This window comes from Mercenaria mercenaria, chromosome 5, assembly GCF_021730395.1.
Source record: "Mercenaria mercenaria strain notata chromosome 5, MADL_Memer_1, whole genome shotgun sequence".
In the NCBI taxonomy this organism is placed as follows: Eukaryota; Metazoa; Mollusca; class Bivalvia; order Venerida; family Veneridae; genus Mercenaria; species Mercenaria mercenaria.
In genome coordinates this window covers 72,585,802-72,611,577 of record NC_069365.1, presented here as the reverse complement: position 1 = coordinate 72,611,577, position 25,776 = coordinate 72,585,802, and the positions used below count along the sequence as shown (strand labels likewise).

The window sequence follows — 25,776 nt, the reverse complement described above, 5'->3', positions numbered from 1 at the left end:
TAAAATTCGAATATAACTTTCTCATTGCTTTAATATTGTGAAGCCATGAAATCAAAAGAAATATTGCATACTTATATTACAACAAGATTACTATTGATATAAACGGCACGATTAAACATATGTTTCAATATACAGTAAAACCTGTTTTAACCGACAAAAATAGTCAGAGCCACACATCGCAAAGTAGGCCAGTCATAAATAAAAACTTTAGGAAAGATACAGCAGAAATGTTTGCTTCTGATGCACATCAACAAGTACGTTTTAAGGAAGGATCTAAAAATGGAGATAGGTAGAAAGGAGGAGAATGGTAACAAAAAAGGAAGGCATAAATAGAGTGATGTAAAGTAACACCACCAGTATACAAGACAAAAATAATGCATAACTTATAGAATGAAACCTGAAAATAGGGGCACCGTCTTAAAACAGTCAGAAATTATGATAATATAAAGAAAACTATTTAAACAAATTAGTTGTATGCCAAACTCACACTTACCACATTTTCAGCTTGATAAAAATACGGTGTACTATATGTCAGATAAGACATATAAATATACCTATGGTCTATAAACTTACTGTTTAATAGTTTTGCTTCTGCACCGATAAAGTTGTCTTCGTCAGAATCCTCAATTTCCTCCGAATATTTTGCAAATTGTCTGCAAATTGGAAAAAAGATTAGGAATGTTACATTTGATATTCATGCATTTTAAGTTTTAAGCTCTTAAAGGTTAACGGTAATTGGTATCTGTGTATCATTTAACCGGCAGGCATAGTTTACTGGTTAGTTATCAGGGACACAGATTTTCTCGCCTTGGATAGTATGGCCTTTGAATTCAAATGGACTCTAATTATCATGGTGCTACAAATTATCTAATCAGTTTAATAATATTGAGATAATAAAAGATAGTCAGACTCAAAGTGGTGATAAATAAAAAGTACGTTTTAAAAGGATAATTTGGTAGAATCAATCTGACTAAAGTACATTATCTTCCTTAAGTGTAAGTATTTCAAGGATATAAATTCTATCAGATTGATGACATAACTGTTACATTGAGTATCTGTCTGTTCTGTCCATAAAAAATGATGGTATCAACATTGAAATAAATCAAAAGATTTCACGTTTGATATACTATAAGTTTCAGCATCTGGACTAGAATAATAACAACTGTCAAATTACGTAAGCATCAGGCCAAGTGTCAGAATTACAACTAAAATAATTACAAATGTTAAATTACGTATGCATCAGGAGAAGCTTCAACATTGCGCCTAAAATGATATGCGAAATTACGCATGCGTCAGGTCAAGTTCAAGCATAGTAAAATAATAACAAATGTCACATTACGTATGCATCAGGCCAAGTTTCAGCATCACGACTAAAGTAATAACAAGACTGGCCGTGTGCAACCCATGTCGCCGGGCAAGCTGCACCTAAAATAATCAGACGTTTTATAAATAAACAGATAATTCCCTTTAACGGACCTAATTTATAATAAGCAACTAGATATTCAATTGGTTTCTAGTTCCATGAAAACAATTTTGAGAAAAATATTGACAAGTGCCATAAATCTAATAGCGTATAATTTGAATACTCTACTCGATGGCACTGTCAGCCGTTCAAAGTGCATATATCTATGAATCGTTAGGTCGTGAGCCTGATTCCAGGAAAAGGCGTATGTTCACCTTGACGAATTATAGAAGACGTTGTCCATGATTGTGTCAGAAATAATTTGCCGTACACCTTTCATTTATGTAGAGAAACGGAGAACACTATCTTAGTACATGTACAGAATCAAGAAACATTGATTATGGTAACTGTCCTCTTTAAATGAATCTTAAGTTTGATAATTACGGAAGTATCTTAAAGACCAATCTCAAGTTTGATAATTGCGAAAGTATCTTAAAGACCACAACGAATACATGTAACGTCATGCCCAATATCTCCACACAAAAATCAATAAACGCATGTTAACTCTTTATATATATAAATGGTCTATAGTTCCACAGAGTTTAATTGGGCTAAAGTCAATACATAAGGGGGAAAAAGTACTTCGAAATATATTTCTGATGTAATGTTATAAATCAGTTATTAAACTGTCAATGGTTTGTTGCCATTTTTTACTAACTAAAATCATAAATGTTACCTGCAATTTCAATAAACATAAATAGACAAAATAATTCCAACATTATCGCAAGATCAGAATCTAGATGAAATGATAATTCCACCTATTGCCTCCTTCACACAAGTGGGTTATCTCGCAATGCTAATGTCTGTTACATGTGTGTATGTCCTTGTGACAAACTTTCGGAATAGAAAAATATGAGAAGAAAGAAAAACAATATGAGGTAGTCTTAATAATTAATGGATACCTGAAATGTTACTAGTTCTAGGTAGTCTTACAATATACATTTATTGATTAGGTTTCCGTTCAATAGAAAAAAAACAGTTGCCCGATTTATTCTCCGAAGGACCAATATCCAATAGTTTTGACTTTTGGCTGGCAAATCATTTATTTAATGTCCTAAGTATAAATGACACCAGACATATTTTTATCTTCAAAATATTACTTTAGTACAGCAAAATTTAATGTTGAATTATATACTGGTCAACAGCACTAAAATATTGACCGGCTATTTACATAAAGTTTTTTTTCATAGTTTTTATCTTTATTCTGCATTGTCTTACGCCAGCTAAGAAAACCGTTAATTCCATGAATGGACTTCGTTTTTCTTTTTTTCTTTCTTTTTTTTTTTTTTGAAAAGAAGAAAATGTGGTTGATTCTTTACATTCTAAAAAATGAATAAATCAGTATATGTTTTGAATCAAATAAGCCCGTAAATGTCTTCTATTCGTATGACAAAATGACAAACATTGTCTGATAAACGTATTTAAATTGTCACAAAATCTCTAGAAGAACCTATATAAAAAACCTTATCTCTACGATAATTACCAACACGAAATACGACAGGCACCGCAGCTTTGGGACTTTAACGAATGAGATATGATGAAAATACTTCTGATTTTATCTTTTTTACTACAAGCAGCAGGTAGATTTATTTTATATCCATCTAAAATTGCAATATTTAAAGTTAGTAAGTGAAGATATATTTACCGATCTAATTTAAAGGGCTTGCTATAAAATGTCCGTTATTTTAGATTTGGGTAAATTATATATTTCATTTTATATTACGTATATTAAGGATTTCATTTGAGCCGTGCCATGAGAAAACCAACATAGTGGCTTCGTGACCAACATGGATCCAGACTAGCCTGCGCATCCGCGCAGTCTGGTCAGGATCCATGCTGTTCGCTGACAGTTTTTCTAATTCCAATAGGCTTTGAAAGCGAACAGTATGGATCCTGACCAGACTGTGCGGATGCGCAGGTTGGTCTGGATCCATGCTGGTCGCAAAGCCACTATGTTGGTTTTCTCATGGCACGGCTCATTTATTCAGAAAGTACGTATTCTGTTTTGTTGGATTAAGAGTCATACCGAAACAATTTAGGTCATGTGACGAGTTTTACAACTTTTTACAGTGGGTGTAGAAAACCACAGTTTTCTCTTCGGGCATGTTTTCAGACATTGAGAGCACCTGGATGGAACCAACAACCTTTCTAAGGCCAGATGGATGGCCTCCTCACATTTAGCTATCTCAACCACTCGGCAAAGAGTGGACCCTATTTGTATTTGTATCATAAATATTTTTTTTTCGAATGGCTTGAAGTTTTGTTGGTCTAAGCCATAGTTTGTCTATATCATTCTTTCTGCAAGATGATCGATTTTTCAAATTTAAGGTTCTGCATGTCCAGGTGGGTGGAAACAAAACGGACAGTCCTGTTATCTTTTTAGTCATGATAAAGAAGACTGGCCAGGTGCATATGTAAGCAAAGTATTATGTTTTATTAATACAGTAAACCATAGGCTCTTCCGGTTTATATGTTATCTTAAGACATTTATTATTATTTACCGTTCCTTTTTTTTCAACATAAAAAATTATATTGTATGAAGACGTGCGATTTACAGTTTATGTTATTGTATGTCATATGTTATTTTGTATCGTATGTCTTATTTATAAAAAATAAATCTGCTATTAATTACTGTTCATGTAGATGAAAATTCCAAACATATTTTTGTATCAAAATATATAAAACTTTTTGTACATGTCTTAATATTATGCAAAATTATGTTTAAATATGTATGAAAAATGATGGCATTTAATGTCATACTGTTTTTGTGTATAGAAAACTATAATTTCTGCTTTCTAACATAATACAATATCTCTACAGACAATGTGTACAGTCATGAATGCTCATCTTGTAGAAATTGATGACATAGATGAAAACAAATTCCTTGTTTCAAATGCTCAATCAGAAATCAGTAAGTTGACAACTTCCTTGTTTCAAATACTCAATCAAAAATCAGTAAGTTGACAACTTCCTTGTTTCAAATGCTCAATCGGAATTCAGTACGTAGACAACTTCCTTGTTCCAAATGCTCAATCAGAAATCAGTATGCAGATAGCTGCCTTGTTTCAAATGCTCCATCAGAAATCAGTAAGTTGACAATTTCATTGTTCCAAATGCTTAATCAGAAATCAGGAAATAGACAACTTTCTTATTCCAGATGCTCAGTCAGAAATCAGTAAGTAGACAACTTCCTTGTTTCAAATGCTCAACCAGAAATCAGTATGTAGACAACTTCCTTTTTTCAAATGCTCAATTAGAAATCAATTAGCAGCAACTTCATTGTTTCAAATATTCAACCAGAAATCACTAAGTAGCATCTTCCTTGTTTCAGATGTTCAATCAGAAATCAATTAGTAGTCAACTTCATTGTTTCAAATGCTCAACCAGAAATCAGTAAGTAGCATCTTCCTTGTTTCAAATGCTCAATCAGAAGCCATGCAACAAGTAGACTTAGAACCAGGTACTATATAATACAATTACAATTTGTCCAAAACTTGTCTTTGGATGTGTGTATGAGTAATCTCATTTGTTCCATTGTAGTGGATCGGTAATTTCTTTGGTATTTTCCATGTGCAGTTTCGGCATTCCCTGTTTATTGTGAAAACCATTTTCTGATTCCGCCTGAAAGATGCCGAAATAGTTTACGATGATAAGTACTCGCCCGGTCGTTTTTGTTTTGCTATCTAGAATCATGTGTATCAAGTATATTGGACTTGTATGTTCGTTTTTTGTTCCTGCGGAGTTGTAAAATTTATTGCACTTTTGTGTTTGTTCTGTCGAGATTTAAATCACATCCACAAAATTCTGTCGCAGCTTTGTACGGCAGAGAAAATCCCAAGGTAAATTCCTTCCAAATAGCTACGAAAGGTCACTGGCCGGTACCGCTCGGATGCGAAGTCCCCATGGGCTATTAATCTAAAGATTGTTGTCGATTAAAACTACTGATACTGCGTTGTTGTCTTATATAACTGTTGTTTTTTTCAGAATTGATTTAATTTATATTGATCTACGTATCAGAAATATTTATAAAAATACAGATAATAATATTCAAAAGCTTTCAAACAGCATTCTGTTACAAGTATATGACAATGGGTGAAAAATAAGAGCTACTATTTCAATTTTGTAGAGTTGTTATCTAATTTATTTATTTCAGTTGCAAGAGAAACGTTCTGGATGGGTCTTAGCGATACGATGGAAGAAGGGGTCTGGACGTGGATGACCAGTAGACAACCAAGCACACAATACACGAACTGGGCTCCTGATCAGCCAAGCATCGTCAATAGTTTCAATCAATATGGCAGAAAGCAGGAGAACTGTGCTAATTTCCACGGCACACAAGGCTTTTGGAGTGATGCTTTATGTAGTCTACCTGACTATTATATCTGTGAGAAAAGAGCACAGTAAGTCTGTTGCAGTGTAGTTTTCGTTTTAATAATTATGTATAAAGATTTTTAAAAAATAGAGAAGAAACATATTCAAAATTTGAAGGGACATTTTTTGACATAGTTCGGCAAAAATGTATGTGAAAAGGATGCCTCTTGCATTTGCATTACCCTTTATAGTCGTAATGTTTCATACACATTCCTTTAAAAACCAAAAACTTTATAATTGCTTCCGACCCATATCATAACACGTCATAGAAACAAGATTCGCATGGAGTAAAAAAAAGAGGGACAACATACAACGTTATGAAGACTAGGACGTGTTAATGTTTCAACAAATGTATCAATATTATCATAATACTTAAGTTTTAAAGTTTGCCGAATTTAATTAAATACCAAACATTCTAAATGGCAAAATTAAATAGCGTTTTTGGTTAAAAAATTGTGAATCCTTCTTATAATTTCAGATCAGCTCCGATTGTTGGATGATCAAACCGATGTGCATTAATAAACGTAATGCTATTATAATACATTCAAATGAAAGTTATCAAAATAAAAACACTAACAACAACATTTTGCTGCTGATTAGCATAAAGTTTGTTTTTACTGTCGAGGACTATTCCCTTTAAATATGCCTTTGTATAGAATACGCACTGACGTCATTGTTGACCAAATTATTTTTTTGTCCCGCCTTACTAAATGTATATGCATGAGCGTAATGAGTAATATAAAATGTCGGCACCTATGGTATTTAGATTTCCCCGAACCCGAACACTTCAGTTGTCATGTGTAATTTTTCAGCCATGAGAGTAGCTTCAATCATGTTGCCTTCCTCCTCATAATAAAACTGTACTTAATTTTCATATGTTTCGGAATTACAAATGAAAATATATTTATACAAGTGCACCGAGGCAATTTTAGATAAATATTCATTGAAATATTGTGTTCAATACAAACTGAGAAGTTTATGAATACGAGTAATTGCGTTCTCTCCACATAAACAGATGTTAACTTAAGAAACCTTGCAACGCAATATTTAGTTTTTTTAATTACCCAATCAACACTTTGAAATTATACACACATTTAGAAAAGAGTATAGTTAATGGTATTTCAAAATTGCAAATGATAATGCAATCACATCATTTAATTTATCCTAATACAATTACCCACTTTTATAAAACTGTGAATGGGATTTATGTTAAACAGTTGCTTAAAACAGCATTTGTAATGACATACGAGATATTGATTCAGAAATGAACTTCTGCATTTTTCCCAAATTAAGGCAACATATTTCGAAAGGTGAAGCAGTAAATAAAATGATTATTTGCGTATATTTGACAAGTGTTTGTCACGGTATTCCACTTTGTTGTCATTTTCCATTGTCAGTAATATTTACTAAAAACAAGATTAAGCGTACTAGTATATAAAGTTTTTTTCACAATAGTAGTGACAGTGTATGCGATCGAGCATCTTTAAATCGGTAAAACTGATTTAAATGGACTCAGAGGTGAAGATAATATACTTACTTTTTAAAAAATATGCTTCCTTTCTAACTTTTGACAAAGGAATGATGCTATAATATGCTTTATGATTTATAATGCTAAAATCAATGTGTTTTGTGTCTTTTCAAAAATGGGATAAGAACATAAAATTTGTGAAATTTTAAGATGATTGAAAAAAAAAAATTATTGACTCTTCCCTGTGACATCAATGTAGTATAACATAAAAGATTAAAGGAGATTTATGAAGTGTTAACAAAAACAGTGGCAGCACTTTGATTGCAACTAAAGTACTATGATTGAAACTTTACCTCGAAGATGAATGGCAGCAATCTGATTGCAACTTTATCTCAAGAATAAATGACAGTACTCTGATTGCAACTTTTTCTCAAGGAGTACTAATGGCAGCACTTTGATCACAATTTTATCTAAAGGATAAAACACAGTTCTATGAGTTAAACTTTACCTCTAAGATGAATGGCAGCAATATGATTACAACTTTATCTCAAAGATAAAAGACAGTACTTTGATTGCAACTATTTCTCAACGAGTACTATGATTGCAACTATTTCTCAACGAGTACTGTGATTGCAACTTTATCTAAAGGATAAATGACAGTACTATGATTGCAACTATTTCTCAACGAGTACTGTGATTGCAACTTTATCTAAAGGATAAAAGACAGTACTTTGATTGCAACTATTTCTCAACGAGTACTGTGATTGCAACTTTATCTAAAGGATAAAAGACAGTACTTTGATTGCAACTATTTCTCAACGAGTACTGTGATTGCAACTTTATCTAATGGATAAAAGACAGTACTTTGATTGCAACTATTTCTCAACGGGTACTGTGATTGCAACTTTATCTAAAGGATAAAAGACAGTACTTTGATTGCAACTATTTCTCAACGAGTACTATGATTGCAACTTTATCTAAAGGATAAATGACAGTACTATGATTGAAACTTTACTTCGAGGATAAATGACAGCAATCAGATTGCAACTTTATCTCAAGAATAGAATTTAATGGTAGTACTATGATTGCAAGTTTATTTAAAGGAAAGTTAGAGCAGTATGATTGTAACTTTATCTCAAGGATTAGGCCGAAATAGGGCACTATATAATGAATTTTATATCAAAACTGTCTATATCTTTATTTATACTATGTTCCCTAACTAAACACACACTTTGGTATGGTTGCGCGCGCGATCCTCAGATCCGATAACGACTCGAAAATTTGATATTGACTTCGCAATGCAATGTTTTCACGACATTAAGGTACAATGTGTCATTCCCCATTTTTACACCGGGCCGTGATGAAATCTTTATATAAAATAATTGAAGATATTTCCGACATATTTCTGTATTTTCATTTCTCGATTATTTTCCATTAATTTTTGCTCAATTTTGACCAATAACGTCATCTTTTCAACAGAGCGCAAAATGACGTACTTGGTAGACATTTTGAGCAGCGTTTTCATTTAAAACGCACCTTTATTTATCAGTTTGCTTTAAAAGTATCACTGCAATGATACCTATTATCAAATCTATATTTTAATAGAAGTCCTTTCCAGTGGTCTAAAAACAGTCATGTAATAAATGATAAAAACATTTTATTATTATATCTATATTTATAATTCTTTCCATTGGTCTAGATGTAGTCACATGATCAATGATAAAAAGTCGTACTGGCTCGAAGGCGGAGCAAAAATCACGTATTGACCTCCAGTTGTGACGTCATCACGGTCTGACGCCAAAACAATGCGACGTCGTACACAATTTACCACGGAAAATGACGAAAGGCTGCGGATATTTGTATTTAAAGTTTATACTTATGAGTAGGCTGGATTTAATAATAAAACAATTGTTGCCTTTTAAGTTCGGTCGATATGTGGATTTATCGGCCTGATATATAGAGAATATTAGGTTACTGTCTGATAAATTTATTTAACACGGTTAGTATCATTATGATATAACAATTATAGACTTATGATTCAGCCAATATGTAATTTTGTTGACTTGCCTGAATAATATTGACCTCGGTCTACGCCTTTTAACAGTGTAACTTTTAGACAGATCAAACAAAACTACATATTGACCTCAAGATAAGTCTATAGTTGTATTTAAATGGAAGCACCATTGATATTGAATAAAATTATGTAGCAAAATTGCTTATCTCGTTACATTGATATATGACCGCTTCGCCATACTGGAATCGGAGACGCATAGTTATGTTCAGATTATTGATATTTTTGGTTTTTATCCAACTAACAAGTAAGTATTATTATTTGTTTATTTCAGTATCTTCCATTTACATGTTTACAGTATAAAAACATGACATATACATAATAAAACACATGTAAATGGCCACTCAAATTTGAATTACAAGAGACTATATATATAAAATTTCTACATATCACATATTTCACATTATTCAATATATGTTTCTAATGATAATCTAATGAGCATCACCGTGTGACAGCCAATGCAAGTGATCCAAAAAGCGATCCAATCTAGATCAGCCAGCAGATCCAAGCCACCAGGAACAGAACCACAGCATCCTCCCATCCACCACACCGCAATTGTTGTAGTTGATAAGAGAACACTGCAGTCCCCTAACTGGCCATACAGAGGCACCAGACGACCAAATCCACATCACCCACCACACGGCATTACTCTTAAGTTTATCACCATATTTATCAATTTAATCAATTCTCATATATTACAGTAAAAAGCAAGACATGTCTGCTAATCATAACACAAATATGTGTCCTAAAATTTAAATTAAAAAAAGGTTATAAGACACTGAACCAGATTAGACAGGTGCACTAAATGTGCGCTAGTAAAAAGTGGCTTAAAGAATCAAGTATCCCCACCAATCAGATTGGTAGAGAACAGATTAGCAGATATCTCTTACTTAACAATAGAATAATGTAATTATTTAAAAGAATATGCATACAATTTAGTAAAAATATTTATAGATGAATAAAAGCCTATCTATACAGGTGCATTAAACTGTATTTATACTATATAAAGTATTACTTCTTTTTTTAAGTATATCGTAACAGGTTTTTGTATTCTTATCAAATTTGGATGTGTGAATAACAGAACCAGTTTATCATTGTCATTTAAACTCTCAAAGTTTACAAATATAGAAGTAACCTTCTCTAATAGAAATCTTCGTTCAACAGTATAAAGCGGACAGCATAGAATAGCATGTATCTCTGATTCTACAGCATTACAACCAAATGGGCACAATCGTTGATTTTCTGTTAAACCTTCGTAGCGACCCGTTTCGAGTCTTATGGGTGCAACACCGCACCTGAAACTAGACAATGCAGATCTATGAGAGAAAGGCATAAGCAACTTACAATAAGGTTCTACATTACAATCAGACTTAAACATTCTGTAGGTTCGTAACTTATTTTGACCAGTACCATTGACACCAGATAATCTTGAAATGTCAGTAGACCATTTTTCTAAACGAGTATTTAACAAAACAGTAGACATAGTTTCAATTAATCTTGAGAAAGGTAATTGCAAGAAGTCATTTAACTCTAAACACTTAATTTTTTCTTTAACAATAAATGGCCAGTTCTTACATCTTGAGTTTTTTCTTATAGGACCAGCTAAAGATCTTTTTATTTATACGTGTATTTTCATTACTCAGACAGCGATACCAATGATTACATTCTGAAGTCCACTGATCTATAAGGATTGGCTTCCAACCCATTTCACCATAAAAGCCACATTTGGTGTATATTTTCCTGTTCCAAGATAGAATCTCATGGCCCAGTGGTTGACTTCATTTATACATGAAAATAAGTATTTCACCATTTCTTGAAAGTGTTAACACTGCATTGATCGAGGGACTTTGTGTGTGCGCAACGAAAAATCTTGTGTTAGTGAGAAATCTGCTCATCATAATATAGATTGAATAAAAATAAAGTTCGTTCAAAATAAACAAGAGTCTCAAGTGGGCCTAACTCGCTCACCTGAGACCGACTCAAATTGACCTAATAAGATCTTGCTTGTGACCAAGTATTTAATTTAAAAAAGAATAATTTTTTTTTAATAAAATTAAAAAAAAGACTTTAAAAAGTATTTCTATTTTTAGCTCTAGCAGCCTCTAAAAGGGGCCAAGTGCCCCCATTTGAACAAACTTGGGAGAGGACTATATAATTATGCTACATACCAAGTTTGATGAAGATCAGTCAAGCAGTTCATGATAAGAAGTTGTTAAAAAAGTATTTCTATTTTTAGCTCAGCGGTTCCTTAAAGGGGCCAAGTGCCCCCATTTGAACAATTTTGGGAGAGGACCATATATCAATGCTACAAACCAAATTTCAAAAAGATCCATCACAAGCGGTTCATGAAAAGAAGTCGTTTAAATGTATTTCTATTTTTAGCTCTAGCGGCCACTAAAAGGAACCAAGTGCCCCCATTTGAATAAATTTGGGAGACAAGCTTATAATAATGCTACAGACCAAATTTGATGAAGATCGATTTAGAGGTTCGCTAGAAGAAATTGTTTAAGGCTTTTTCTATTTTTAGCTTAAACGGCCACTAAAAGGGGCCAAATGCCCCCATTTGAACAAACTTGATAGAGGACCTCACCAGAATGCAACAGAGCAAATTTGGTGTTATTCTGACCAGTAATTTCAGAGAATAAGATGTTTAAGTAAAAATGTGGACGACGGACGCCGGACCATCAACCCTATATTAATAGCTCACCCTGAACCTTCGGTTCAGGTGAGCTAAAAATATAAGAAATGTATAGTTTTTAGTCAATGAAATACCGATATTTGATATTCTAATGATACAAAATTTTAGGTAATTTCAGATTTTCTTGTTATATATTGGAGAAAATACATTTGCTATATACTACATTCGGATCTTTCTTTTTTTTCAAAATAAACAAATATTCGATTTCTTTAGTGGTTTATTCCAACACCAACTTTTTATGCGAGATCTTTTATTAATGTCTGCCCATTTCGAACTCAAATTCTTAAAGGTCATACATTTACAAAATAAATGACCTCAGTAGATTGCAATGATATTTGTGTAGTTGAGTCTGCAGGCGGACTACCCTTGTCCCTTTCTACCCACACCCCCTATGGAATATAGTGAAAAAGCCATTGTCCTTATCGTTTTAAGGGCTTATTAAAGAACGGTTTAAAAGTTATACATTTATCTGTAGTAAGGTCATGATCATAGGACAAGTAGTCTTTTACCTTTCTTAGTTTCTGAGCATCATTAAAGTAAAATACAACTGTAACATAGTATGAAGAGATAGACGCTAAAATTTTCAATGATAGAAATACATTAAATAAAGTCCAGAAATTGATATCCAAGTCCTAGAAATAAACAAAAATGAGTTTATAAATGTGAAATTTATGATAGTTTTGTAAGTATCTATTACAGAAGTTTTCATATTTAATTTAAAGTTGTGATCCGCAAAGAATGACATATATTGCCTTGGGCTAGTACTTATAAGCAGAGATATCTCTTGCAATTACACGATTGAATGGAAAATGAAACCGGTTAAAGACACAGTATCATTATTTTTTTTTTTTTGCACAACAGAAACATTTAGGATTTATTCATATATGTTTGATTTACCCCTCAAAGCCTGCTTCCTATGATTTTGTCAACTTACTAATGGTAAAAAAAAAAAATAACTTTTAACTAGCCGATAATAAAATGAATTACCAGTACATATTTTATAGTACAGATAATACAGTTTTGCTTGTTTCTAAATGTCGCAATAGAAGCACTTTTGTAATACAGAACACCTGGTAGGATTGGTAATGGTGCAGTTATATTGATCTCTATTTCCTATGCCTAATTACATAGCTGTTTTCCTAACTAAAACGAATGTTTCAAATATATTGTATCACTAACATGTTTGACATCTTTTACATTTCAGTTTCGGCGTGTCCGAACGGGTGGCTTGAAAATGGAAACTCTTGCTATCTTTTCAGCAATGACGAGGAGTACTGGACCGGCGCATTTGTAAGTGTTTTTTTTTTTATATAATTTATTTCTAGGCGGAATATCTGATAGTTTCGTATAATTCTGTTTTGTTTTTGTCAGGATCATTTGATAGTTTCGCATTTTTTTAACGTCTCAACGTTTTAGCAATCAATTGTGGAGCATACAGAAAGCCTTTATATAATATGTAAATAGGTTTTCAGCGTGATTTTGTTTAAATACAAAGATTATTGAACATAGTTCAGAACTCATTGAAAATACATGCCCTTGTGCAACTAAATATATTAGTTGTAATGCATATGAAGGACTATGAAATACATGGTAATTTTGTTATTTCAGGAAATGTGTAGGATAGTTGGTGGGCATTTAGTAGAGATAAACGATGACACTGAAAACAAATTTATCGCGGCTCAAGCAAGTTCGACTGGACGTACGTTATCTTTGAACTTTTGAGATATTTCCCACAGTCTATGATAGTTTAAAGCCATGGTCAAAAACAGGTTTAATATTTAAAAAAACAACAACAAAAAAACAGCGGTGTTGTTAAAGCTCAAGCTTTAACAGTTTATAGTGAGCAAGACTTGTGCAAAATTTCTTTAGGGTCTGCTGGCTGGGCGCTTGTCGCTTTTGGTTTACAAACTGCGTCCAGCGTAAAAATAACTTACAAAATCCGTGTTTAGTGGCAATTTTATTATATTATCACTTTTAAATGTTTCAATGCATATATATTATGCCTGGAAACATGTTTTCAACATTTGCACTTTTCCTGACATTTGTGGCGGCGCCGTAAAAATTATACGTCATCATAAGAAGTAACAAGAATCCGTTCATTTTGCGCACAGGACAATACTGGCTAAGTCTTACTGATGTGGTAGAAGAAGGAAACTGGGTTTGGATGACCAGTAAGATGCCAATGACTTACAGCAACTGGAATATGGGAGAACCAACGGCAAGTTTCCATGGTGATTTCGAAGATTGTGTTGACATGTATACAAACGGCAAGTGGAATGACGTCACTTGTACAACAAGGAAGTTTTATGTTTGCGAGAAAGAAAATGAGTATGTTGACGTATTTTTTCTTTCTTCCTTTTTTTTTGACATTTTCATTGACCTAATTTAATCATCTGCTATTGGAACTATAGTTTAACTATTACGACATCGAACTGTCTTTAGTCAACAGGTATGGCGTATTTTAACTATAGTTCAGCTCGCTAGTTTCAAAAAGGCGGAAAAAGTTTAGATAATGTTGATTACACCTTTTTTTTCAGTGCTTCTTTTTGATTTAGTGTTCTCACTTGCTATGAAAAAGATAGCTAATTAACACCCTGGCCGTTGAGGAGTGCGTCTGGATGATAATGTTTTAGTTTAGTTTAGTTTATTATATTTCATTCCATTAGGCTAAGAAGCCCATGAGGAAAAACATTGCATGGTAGTAATATGACGAACAGTGATATTAACAAATAATATTCGAAGCTTAATGACAAATGTTCTAAATAGCCGGAGAAGGTTACATGTAATTTTGCTAAATATAAATTTCTAACAGCAAAACTAACATCTACATAGACACATAATTATACATAACCATACTACAATAAAATATAATGTAAAAAAGAGAGGTTTATAGAAGTTTCTAGGACGCCGTCAGACGTATAGCTACTTCTTCCTCTCTAGAAATAGAGAGCAATATGCTCTACTGTAGAAGTAACTATAGTAGTATCTTTTATTTTAGATGCATAAAACAAGTAAATATAGGTAGATTTTATGCTTTAATCTACATTTTCTGACAACAGAATGTGTTACAAATATCGTTTCCGGGACATTAAATTGCAAAATTACAAGTTTAATTATATTAAATTTTATCTGTGTTTTTCAGGTCTATAGATATTATTGGATAGCGAAGAAAATGGAGTACCAGATTTGTTTTTAAAGACATTTCAGTGTTTATAAAGTGTTGTTTGATTCACCAAATCCCTAACAAATATTGTGGAGCTTTATCGTTTAGATCCTGATTAGATATGCATCATTCCAAATGTCTCCAGGGTGGTAGTAGGTTCTTTAAAATTTTGAAATATCTTCAGTAATATCAATTCTATTTAACAAAAATGTATTTTCCCTGTATCGAATTCTGACCCCATGAAAACATCTGAATATAGATTTTTACCTAAATTTAACCATTTTCATGTGGTCTCTTTGAATTAATAGATCCATAAAAAATCATTACTATTCTTCATTTATGAAATCGAATTTTGCAATGTTCTATTAAAAATAAATATATGTGATTTATTTTTATTTCTTGCTCATTTGCTTGTTGGCTTTTTTCGTTCAAATGTTTGTGTATCATAATAATTACAACCTGTATCTAAACAGTTTTGAAACGCCCCATGTCAGCAACATGTGCTTCTGTTACTCCAAAAAATCTGCATTTAGTAGCCATGTATGTTTCATTACAATATTTTTTATATATCAATATTTTGTCGTTTGATTCTAGTGCACTATCATCATTTTTTTTAAAGAAAAATCCGCGCACGTCCTCTTTTTGAATATGTTGGTAACAATTGAATTGCACAGAGTACTACAGTGATAAAATTAATTGTGATATAAATACTGATACACCAAAACTAAAACCGTATAACTGATATGTCTTTGTAAAAAAGTGCTGTCTCCATACACCTTAAATCAAAAATAATTGCTCTAAATATAGTGCAGTCTTGCCATTATATCTTCTAATAGAGCAGGACACTTTTAACAAATTTGTATGTTTTCCAAATTTGCTTCATCTCCGAAAATGAAAATTATAGGTAATCAAAATAGTAAGAATTTCCTAAATCACAGGAACAGATAGATCTTTTTCATCGTTTTCGCCCATTATCTGATATTTGTTTCACAACCATACAATAGTAAAAACAGCTTTGTCAATATATGTTTGAAAATAGTATAAAATTGAAATAGACATAACAAACATGATATCTTAGATTTATGTTAACCGTTTCTATATCTTGCCCACATAGCAGAAGATAATCATCGTCATAATGACATAATAAACACTGCACGAAAGTCTCATGGAACTCGATTTTAGGCCCTCTGTCGCGAAGTAATGTGGTGTTCTGGTAATGGCCATTGATGCTTCTGACTTTATCAAGTTTAATTCCGTTGAAGAGTTCTTTGTCGTCGAAGTTGGAGCAGATACTGAAGAAATGGTTTTCTTTTCTGTTGACAACGCTTCAGATGAATAGACGGCTGTAGAAGTTGAGAGTGTGATCACATTTATTTTAATGCGTTTATCCACGTGTGTTGATTTGTTATACGCTGCTACCATCCACTCGCCGTGATCGTACCCAGTCACATTATTGATAAAGAGTGTTCCATTCTCGAACAGTTCGTAACTTCCATTGACAGTTCCTCTACCGACGATTTCAAAGCCATCTGGACGTATCCATTTAACCTCCGGTTTTGGATCACCTTCAAACAAGCAAGACAGTAAAACTGTTTTCTGTACTTCTAGGGAATGGCTTATATTTTCACATTCTTTTATTTTGATTGGAACGCAGTGAAACATATTGTCAGGAATAGAACTGAAAGATGCATATTTCAAGTTTGACGGGCCATTGCAGACTACTTCTTTGGAGTCAATCATACCGTGAATGGTACTTCCTGGAAGTTCACGTAACCATAGCAACTGACAGTTACATTGCCAGGGATTTTCTCCAAGATTTAAATGTATTTTTATGAAAGTAGGTTTCAATTCATCTTGAATTCCCGACAGTTGATTGGAACTTATATCTAAGTATCCCAAGGATTTGAGTGGTGAAAAGACATTTGTAGGTATCTTCGATATCCCGTTCAGGTACAACCGTAGATTTTTCAGCATCGGCACAAAGTCAAATAATCCATTTTGTAGGACTTTGATGTTCATGTCTCCAAGATTTAAGTGCTCAACACTACCAATATATCTAAATATAGTTTTATTAAAGCCGCATTTATTTCCTGACAAATCCAATGAATTCAGCCCTGATAGTCCTTTGAACGAATTTGCTGACAATTCTTGAATGTCATTGTTTGCTAGATTTAGAACGTGCAAATTTCGGAGGTTGGAAAATGCCTCGTCCTCTACATGCTGTACACCACTGAAAGTAATAGCTAGAGAAAATAGACTTCCTACTTTCGAGAAATCTGCCTGACGTATCACCGAAATATTGTTTTGTTGGGATTCGGAACCAGATATGCCGAGGTACTCGGTTGTTGCATCTAGACCGATTGGAAATGAAGAAAACCCAGTTACACATTTTGCTGCCTTTCCTCTGCATCTGCAGTTTGTTGGACAAGTAAAAACGACTGTTGCTTGTAAAAATATCATCCAGAATATAAGTCCGGTGAGAATGCGGAATTGTTCCATCTTAAAGTCAGGAGTTCACATTTATTATACGTTTCTGTCGTGTTTGACTTTTAGTATATACACTTAGTCTTGGTTCAATATTCAATATGTATAAAACCAGTTTTGGAGTTGAAATACATGTACTTCTTTATTATACTATAGCTGACAATATTGTCTCCGCGCATCAAAACGTCTGCAGTTTTTTTTTAATTTTTAACTTTCTATATATTTATTCCAACTGAAAGACTATCTTTTTGACTAAATGTTAAATACTTAAGAGCGTTCCACTCGATTATAATTTTTAAAGCAAAATGTTTTCTTAAACCCCTCCTCCGTCCTTAAATGTACGTTAAACTCAAATCTCATTGGCCTAGTAAGTTGTTGTACATTTGAATTTCACTAGTTTGATAAGTCATTTATTGGCATGGGTATTGAAGTAGTCAGTCGTTTTCTTTTCTAATAACACTGAGTACATTTATATAAGACAGCTAGTTTATACAATTTCGATCAGGGCGTGTCCAGAAAGTGTGTTGCTGAAATGCAATTCATATATTATTAAAACGTTGCAGTTTTAGCAAAAGATATAAAAAATTACAGTCTTATATTTTAAATGAAAAGACAATATGTCAATTTACTTTTTATGTGCGTGCGTTTCAGTTAGAGGTAACCAGGCATCATTGGGGCAACAATCGCAGGTGAAAAGTTGTTTTATCTATATACAGACAAGTATACATATATCTAACTATGTAAGATTTCGTTGTCAACAAAATAAATGACCTCAGTATTACTCTACATACTTCTATGTTATCTTAGTAGTTACAATGAAGAGACTTATATTCACCAAATAAAACACTTTCATATAATGCCGCCAACTATTTCAACGATGCTTTAACAAACGTGTCGTATCAATTGATTAACTTGCATTTAATCCATTTGTTTATTTGTGCATAGTGACATGAAATTGTAAATATGTCAAAGTCTTCTTACAGCAGTAACATTAAAATTATTACATACAGATGTATCAATGACAAAAAGGAATGTTTCGGAATCTTTATAGCATAGAATTAGACAATAGGTACTTGGGATTTGGACCACCTACGACCCTGACCTGGTCTAAAAGTTGGCCAAATGCAACAAAGACCACCGAACAACATCAGTTAATAATTCAATCAAAATCAATCCACTTTCTTTTAAAATCACATAAATACCCAATGATCTCTTATCATTCTAGAACCAGGGAAACTCGCAAGTTACATGTTATTACATGGCTCCTTATATAAATGGCTGGACATTTATTCAATACATGCTTGCTGGGCTAAAGCAAAAATCTATGCAAAATTATGTTTCCCATAAATAACTATTGACAGGCAAATCATTCAATAAGTGTATACTAGTACATCACAAATTTTCACATGCAACTACGACCAAATGAATCAAACCAATATGATGTACATGGAATGAATTCTCAACTCTTACCATATTTATTTAACGGGGGAGAGATACCTAAGCAGTTCGGTTCAATTTTACACGCAAATCATTATCCAGCCATCCGTAATAGTAGAGGAATGTTTCTGAGAAACAGACTACTATTGATAAAAGATATGAGCCGCGCCATGAGAAAATCAACATAGTGCATTTGCGACCAGCATGGATCCAGACCAGCTGCACACCCGTGCAGTCGGGTCAGGATCCATTCTGTTCGCTAACAGTTTCTCTAATTGCAATAGGCTTTGAAAGCGAACAGCATGGATCCTGACCAGACTGCGCTGATGCGCAGGCTGGTTTGGATCCATGCTGGTCGCAAATGCATTATGTTGGTTTTCTCATGGTGCGACTCATATTCTGTAATGGCAGTTTGAGATTTAACAAAATGTCTAAACACGGAGATAGCCATTTTAGTGTCTGTGACTGACTGAATTATTTATCTAGTAAGTGTCCCTTTAATTAGATTAATTTCTATAGTTTTCTTCAGTTTGAGGTCAGCATGTTAATTCCTTTCGATGTTGTTGGAAAATGTTGAGAAATACTTTCTCTGCATTAATGAAATGCAGTTCAAATAAATTTTCAAAAATTAATTTAACTCGCCATTTAGTTTTGCGTTGCTATGAAAACAAAATGGATGCTGTTTTGATCAAATATTGAATTACATTTTAATTAAGCTGATTTTAAAAATACTGTCACTTAGTGATGGGCAAATCGTTAGATTTGCCAACCGATTAATCGGCATAATCGGACAAGCCAACCGATTCGATCGATTAATCGGATATAATGGGTTATTTTAGTTGCATATCTGTAAGTTCACTTCACAGTGTATGTTTTATATCATTACTTAAGAAACGAACCACAAAGAGATTAAATATCCTATTTCATTGTATCCCTTCATTAACACGAGTAAGTTAACAGCGTAAAAGTAAAATATTTGTGAAGATAGTAAACTTCAAATCAGGTACTCGTCTTAATTTTACCAGGGTACAGACAGACAGTAGATATTAATCCAGTGATATTGTGTTATTAAATTAAAAATTATTTGGAGTTCAGCAAAAAAGTAATAACGATTTATTAATTCTTAGTTAACGACTTGAATGATTTCAATCCCACAAAATCAAGAATTGAAAATACTTTTGTTTGCGTAAATCTTACGGCATGCTATGCATATTAATGTCCAGAGTTTGGGATGATGGTTTTCCCGGCTTAAATTTGTAAAAGCCATATATCTTCAAAAACCTGGGTGATCATAGATGACCTCGAGTTCTTTCGAGACATTGGAGGAAGCCATTTTTTTTTTCAAAAGAGTAGTTTCCCTTTGCGTAATTGCCCCAAAGAACCGAAAATACCAGAAAGTAAAAAGGTCAGAAACAACTAAATTATCCGTTTAGAGTGCCAAGTAATTAATCGGTCAGGGAAAAGCAAAGTCGGCGATCGCGATCATGAATGCCACGCCGACGATTATCCGATTGTCGTCGATTGTCGGCCCATCACTACTGTCACTACCTTAGACGATAAAGGATGACCTACAAGACAAAACATGCATTAGAACTTTAAAAACTGAAATCTGGAACATACAAATGTTAAATTATTTAGAAAATAAATCACACAAGTATAATTCTATTTAGCTAAATGAAATAAAACATTGTTGTAGACTAATTGCGCTGTAATGCCAAATCCATTGCTACTTCAGTTTAAAGAACTATTTACTTTGCTTACATTTGAAGAGTAATTTATTACGTCTGTGTATTTGAGTTGTTATTAAGTATCGTCAAATCAGACATGTTACTTAAATAAGAATGATAAAGGTTGTACTTAATTGCTTTTCAGTGTTGTTTATGGATTTAATTTTGAAACAAAAATGTTGATAAAATTAATGTTTTTAATCATTGAAGTAAGCACTAGTGCACTGCCTGCAGAAGCCAACAATCGTCTGTCAGTCAAAATATTCTGTCGAAAATCTCAGTAAGCAAGAAATTGTTGACATACCCAAAAGTTTTTTTAAAAAAACATGGTCTCAACCCATGGCAACATACGGCAGCAGAGACGTGACACAGATGTTTTTATATTTTTACATGCGCACGTATTAGTATAAAAACAGTAGCGCACATATCAGTACCTGAGCACGTACTAGTATAAAAAACGATCTACACACGTAGTAAGTATTACGAGCACACGTAATAAGTTATACGTGCACATATGTTGTTGTTGTTTTTTTCATACAAATACGTGTGCAGATGTTTTTTTATATATGCTAAAGTACTAGTATGCGCCCACGTACTAATATGTTCGCTGATCCGATATTTAGATTACAAACCTTTTGTACATACCATATGATGGAATCCGTATATTTAGTATAACATCCACGCAAAATTACGCTGTATACAATTATATGTATTAGGACTATTTGTTCGCCAAAAGTCAGCCAACACAATTGGAGCCAAGTAAATTGAGACTTACACACAGGAGCAAGCTCGTAATTCTAGTCAAATATCCACCCCTTATATCTATTATAGGAGAATGCGCAACTGGATCATTCAAACATTTAATAACACAATAAATGTATGGAGCTGCGAGATATGCCCTATTCTAAGATCCAAATTTCTCCTGCACAAGAATGTCTGTGTCTGCAAATTAGAAACTTTTCATATGCACTATATTATGCAATATGTATTTATAGCATTTTCATGTGAATGTCCGCGATATATACAAGCACATATTTCAGGCAGTGTTCGCTCTAGGTCCTGAAGGCGATAGGAGCCTGGTCAATTGTAATTTACATGATAGCCAGAGCCTTATTATCTGCTGCATTGTGAAACGAATCCTTCGTGCTTTAATCTAGTATGCAAGACTATGCAAATAGGTAATTAATTATATATATATATATATAGTGTTTTTCCTGCAAAGATAGCTTGATCATCATGTGAATTACAGAGAGGAGCCAGCTCATTGTAAAGCCAACCCCCCCCCCCCCCCCCCCCCCCCCCCCCCCCCCCATTCTTAAATGCAATGGGGATTGCAAAAAAAAAAATTTTCTTTAAAACAGAGAAATTTAATGACACCTCAATATGCCATATGGCAGAGATGGTTGATTAGACATCCTGTAATTTCCAAATATCTCCTCGCGGCACAAGAATATCAGTGTTTGCAAATATGACACCATATATGCCTTACATTATGCAATATGCATAACATTCACGCGAATACTGTCAAAGACGGAGAAATTTAATGACTCGAGGCAAGCCATTTAGCAGAGGTACTCGGTCTGACCTCCTGTAATGTCCTAGTTTCTCCTGCAAAAGAATACTTATCTTCATATGCACTACAGGCAGCAATATGTATAACATTCATGCGAATGTCTGCGATATACATGTACATGTTTTAGACAAATGTGTCCATCCAAGGTCCTGAAGGCGATATGAGCCTGGTTCATCGTAATTTTCACGGAGAAGCCAATGCCTTATTATGTATTTCATTGTAAAGCCAGCCCTCCAGACCTTAAGCTAGTATGAGAGACGAGACGAAGCAACAGGGTGTTTCGTAAACAAAAATTACAACCGTTAAATATGGAAACTGGATGGTTAAAAGGACGCTTGAAATAACTATCGGTTAGACATCTTGTACATAAGTTTATCCTGCAAAGATACTTTGAAAATCCTTGATGGCAGAGATGCATGGTTGCTGAGACATCCTGTAATTTCCAAGTTTCTCTGGCACAAGAATACCTGTGTCTGGACCATTCTAATTTACACAGTGAAGCTAGTGCTTTATTCTGTGTTTCATTGTCAAGACAACACTCCAAACCTTAATCAAGTATGAGAGACTATGCAACAGGGTGTTTCGTAAACAAAAATTCCCACCGTTAAATATGGAAACTGGTTAAAATGACGCTTGAAATATCAATTATCGGTTAGACATCTTTTACTTAAGTTCCAAGTTTATCCTGCAAAGATACCTTGAAAATCTCTGTATGTAGATTATTAACATTTTGTACATACATTGTACTTATATTAAGGAATATGTATATTTTGTGAATTTACTCTTCAGAAAAGTACACGTTTGGGCAAATTTATTCAACCTAAATTCTGAATGCAAGTGTACCCTGGTCCGTTGTGATTTTCAGAAAGGAGCCCTCTATTAGTAAGTGTAGGTATCACTGTGTAGTTAATCCTCCATCCGTAAACGCAATATGACTGGTAAAAGTGTAGTTTACTTCCACCGTCAAGATTAGAGAAATTTAATGACGAACAATGTGCCATATGGCAGAGATGGTTGGTTAGACTTCCTGTAATTTCCAAATCTCTCCTGCACAAGAATATCTGTGTCTTAATATGCCTTACATAATGCAATATGCATAACATTCATACCAATGTCCGCAATATACGAGTGCATATTTTAGACTCATGTGTTCACCAAGGGTCCTGAAGGCGATGGGAGCCTGATCCATTGTACTTTACACGGAGAAGCCAATGCTTAATTCTGTTTTTCATTGTAAAGCCAATCCTCCAGACTAATCTAGTATGCGAGACTAGGCAATGGGGTATTTTATAAAAGTTTTTACCACCGTAAAGTAATAAAGAAAATAGAGAGAATGACTCTTTAAATCTCAATTATCGGTTGGACCTCTTGTTCGTAAGATCCAAGTTTCTCCTGCAAAAATAACTTGAACATCTGCGTATGTAGATTAAAAACCTTTTGAACATAATAATATTACGGAATATGTATAACTTGCTTGTGAATTTATTCAACATAAAAGTACATCTTCATAGGTCTTGAATGCAATAGGATGCTGGTCCATTGTGACCTATAGAGAGGAATCAATTCCTTATTCTAGGTAATCATTGTTAAGTCAACACTCCGCCCTTTAATACATGCATTTAGACTAGAAAATGAGTACTTTAATTCAACTATCAAAAACAGAGAAATTTTATGACGCTTGGTAAGCCATTCAGAAGGCATACTCGATCTGACCTTCTGTAAGATCCTGATTTATCCTGAAAAGAATACCTGCGTTTGTATTTGAAAATTTTTCATACGCACTACAGACTACTGCGAATGTCTGCGATATACATATACATGTTTTAGACAAATGTGTCCATCAAATGTCCCGAAGGCGATATTAGCTTTGTCCATTGAAACTTACACGGAAATGGCAGTGCCTTATTCTGTGTTTCATTGTAAATACAATCCGCAAGACCTTAATCTAGTACGAGAGACTAAGCAACTGGGTGTTTCGTAAACAAATATTATCACCGTTAAGTATGGAAAATGGAGAAAATGACGTTTGAAATATCAATTACCGGTTAGACCTCTTGTACCTAAGATCCAATTTCTCCTGCAAAGATATCTTGAGCATCTGTATATGTAGATTATTAACCTTTTCTACATATATAAACTAAGGAATATGTATATTGTGTGAATTGATTCCACATAAAATACACATTTGGGCACATTTGTTCAACTCATGTCCTGAATGCAACGACACTTGTGTCTGATATTGAGAAACCATATATTCCTTACACAATGCAATATGCATAACATTCATGCGAATGTCCGCAATATACAAGTGCATATTTGAGACTAATGTGTTCACCAAAGGTCCTGAATGCGATAGGAGCCTGATCAATTGTAATTTACACGGAGACGCCAGTGCTTAATTCGGTGTTTCATTGTATAGCCAAACCTTCAAACGTTTATCTAGTATGAGAGTTTATGCAACTGGGTGATTCGTAATAAGAATTACCATCATTTAGTATGGAAAACAGAAAAAAATTACGCTTGTAATATTAATAATCGGTTAGATCTATTGTACGTAAGATTCGAGTTTCTTCTGCAAAGATAACTTGAAAATCTGTGTGTGTAGATTATAACCCATTTGCATATGCTTATATTCAGGATTGTGTATATTTCGTGAATTCATACAACATAAAATTAAACATTTTAGGCATATTTGTTCAATATAGCTCCTGAATGCAATGTAACCTTTGTCCAATGTGACTTACACAGAGGACCTGCTACTACTTATTGTAAGTAACATTGTGTAGTTAATCCTTCATCCTTTCATGCATTATGAAGGGCAAAAATATAATTTAACTTCACCGTCAAGAATTTAGAAATGATAATGATGCTCAGTATGCCATGTGGCAAATTTACTTGGTGAGATATACTGTAATTTTCCAAATTTCTCTTGCACAAAAATATCTGTTTGTAAATGAGAAACCATATATGCCTTACATAATGCAATATGCATAACATTCATGCGAATGTCCCCTATATACAAGTGCATATTTCAGACTAATGTGTTTACCAAAGGTCCTGAAGGCGATAGGAGCCTGGCCCATTTTACTTTATATGGAGAAGCCAGTGCCTTATTCTGTATTTCATTGTAAAGTCAATCCTCAACACTAATCAAGTTGCGAGACAATGCTCTTGGGTCTTTTATAAAAAGTTTTATACCACCGTAAAGTACGGAAAATAAAGAGAATGACTCTTGAAAACTCAATTAACTGTAGGACCTCTTGTACGTAAGATCCGTAAGTTTCTCCTGCAAAAATAACTTGAACATCTGCGTATGTAGATT

At 33.5% G+C, this 25,776-nt stretch overlaps 3 protein-coding genes and 1 long non-coding RNA gene across 4 annotated transcripts; 2 read left to right on the top strand and 2 right to left on the bottom strand.

The window, feature by feature from the left end:
- Positions 1-627: 627 nt before the first annotated feature.
- LOC123559126 (uncharacterized) lies at positions 628-2,841 on the bottom strand. Its single transcript, XR_008371057.1, has 3 exons — positions 2,139-2,841; positions 1,340-1,425; positions 628-653 (listed from the first exon to the last, which is right to left on the bottom strand). It is a non-coding gene; the product is annotated as an uncharacterized LOC123559126 (long non-coding RNA).
- Positions 2,842-2,933: 92 nt separating this feature from the next.
- On the top strand, positions 2,934-6,417 carry LOC123559127 (perlucin-like protein). The gene is made up of 5 exons (XM_053543939.1): positions 2,934-3,042; positions 3,791-3,876; positions 4,283-4,373; positions 5,616-5,862; positions 6,312-6,417. The coding sequence occupies exons 1-5, from the start codon at positions 2,997-2,999 to the stop codon at positions 6,331-6,333; spliced, it is 492 nt and encodes a 163-aa protein (XP_053399914.1). The 5' UTR covers positions 2,934-2,996; the 3' UTR covers positions 6,334-6,417.
- Positions 6,418-9,392: 2,975 nt separating this feature from the next.
- LOC123559125 (perlucin-like protein) lies at positions 9,393-15,622 on the top strand. Its single transcript, XM_053543938.1, has 5 exons — positions 9,393-9,619; positions 13,275-13,360; positions 13,679-13,769; positions 14,182-14,398; positions 15,213-15,622. The coding sequence occupies exons 1-5, from the start codon at positions 9,538-9,540 to the stop codon at positions 15,232-15,234; spliced, it is 498 nt and encodes a 165-aa protein (XP_053399913.1). The 5' UTR covers positions 9,393-9,537; the 3' UTR covers positions 15,235-15,622.
- A 60-nt stretch (positions 15,623-15,682) lies between these two features.
- On the bottom strand, positions 15,683-18,207 carry LOC123558525 (leucine-rich repeat and fibronectin type-III domain-containing protein 5-like). Its single transcript, XM_053543933.1, has one exon. It carries the CDS (start codon positions 17,730-17,732, stop codon positions 16,329-16,331), a length of 1,404 nt encoding a protein of 467 aa, XP_053399908.1. The 5' UTR covers positions 17,733-18,207; the 3' UTR covers positions 15,683-16,328.
- Between the last annotated feature and the right edge of the window lie 7,569 nt (positions 18,208-25,776).

Bases quoted from the DNA above. Each gene is read 5' to 3' on its own strand.
- LOC123559127 (XM_053543939.1), top strand. From the start codon at position 2,997: ATGATGAAAATACTTCTGATTTTATCTTTTTTACTACAAGCAGCAG. The intron at 3,877-4,282 runs GTAAGCAAAGTA...ATATCTCTACAG, and splicing joins AAGACTGGCCAGGTGCATAT to ACAATGTGTACAGTCATGAA. The intron at 4,374-5,615 runs GTAAGTTGACAA...TATTTATTTCAG, and splicing joins AAATGCTCAATCAGAAATCA to TTGCAAGAGAAACGTTCTGG.
- LOC123558525 (XM_053543933.1), bottom strand. From the start codon at position 17,732: ATGGAACAATTCCGCATTCTCACCGGACTTATATTCTGGATGATATTT.
- LOC123559125 (XM_053543938.1), top strand. From the start codon at position 9,538: ATGACCGCTTCGCCATACTGGAATCGGAGACGCATAGTTATGTTCAGA. The intron at 9,620-13,274 runs GTAAGTATTATT...TTTACATTTCAG, and splicing joins GGTTTTTATCCAACTAACAA to TTTCGGCGTGTCCGAACGGG. The intron at 13,361-13,678 runs GTAAGTGTTTTT...TTGTTATTTCAG, and splicing joins AGTACTGGACCGGCGCATTT to GAAATGTGTAGGATAGTTGG.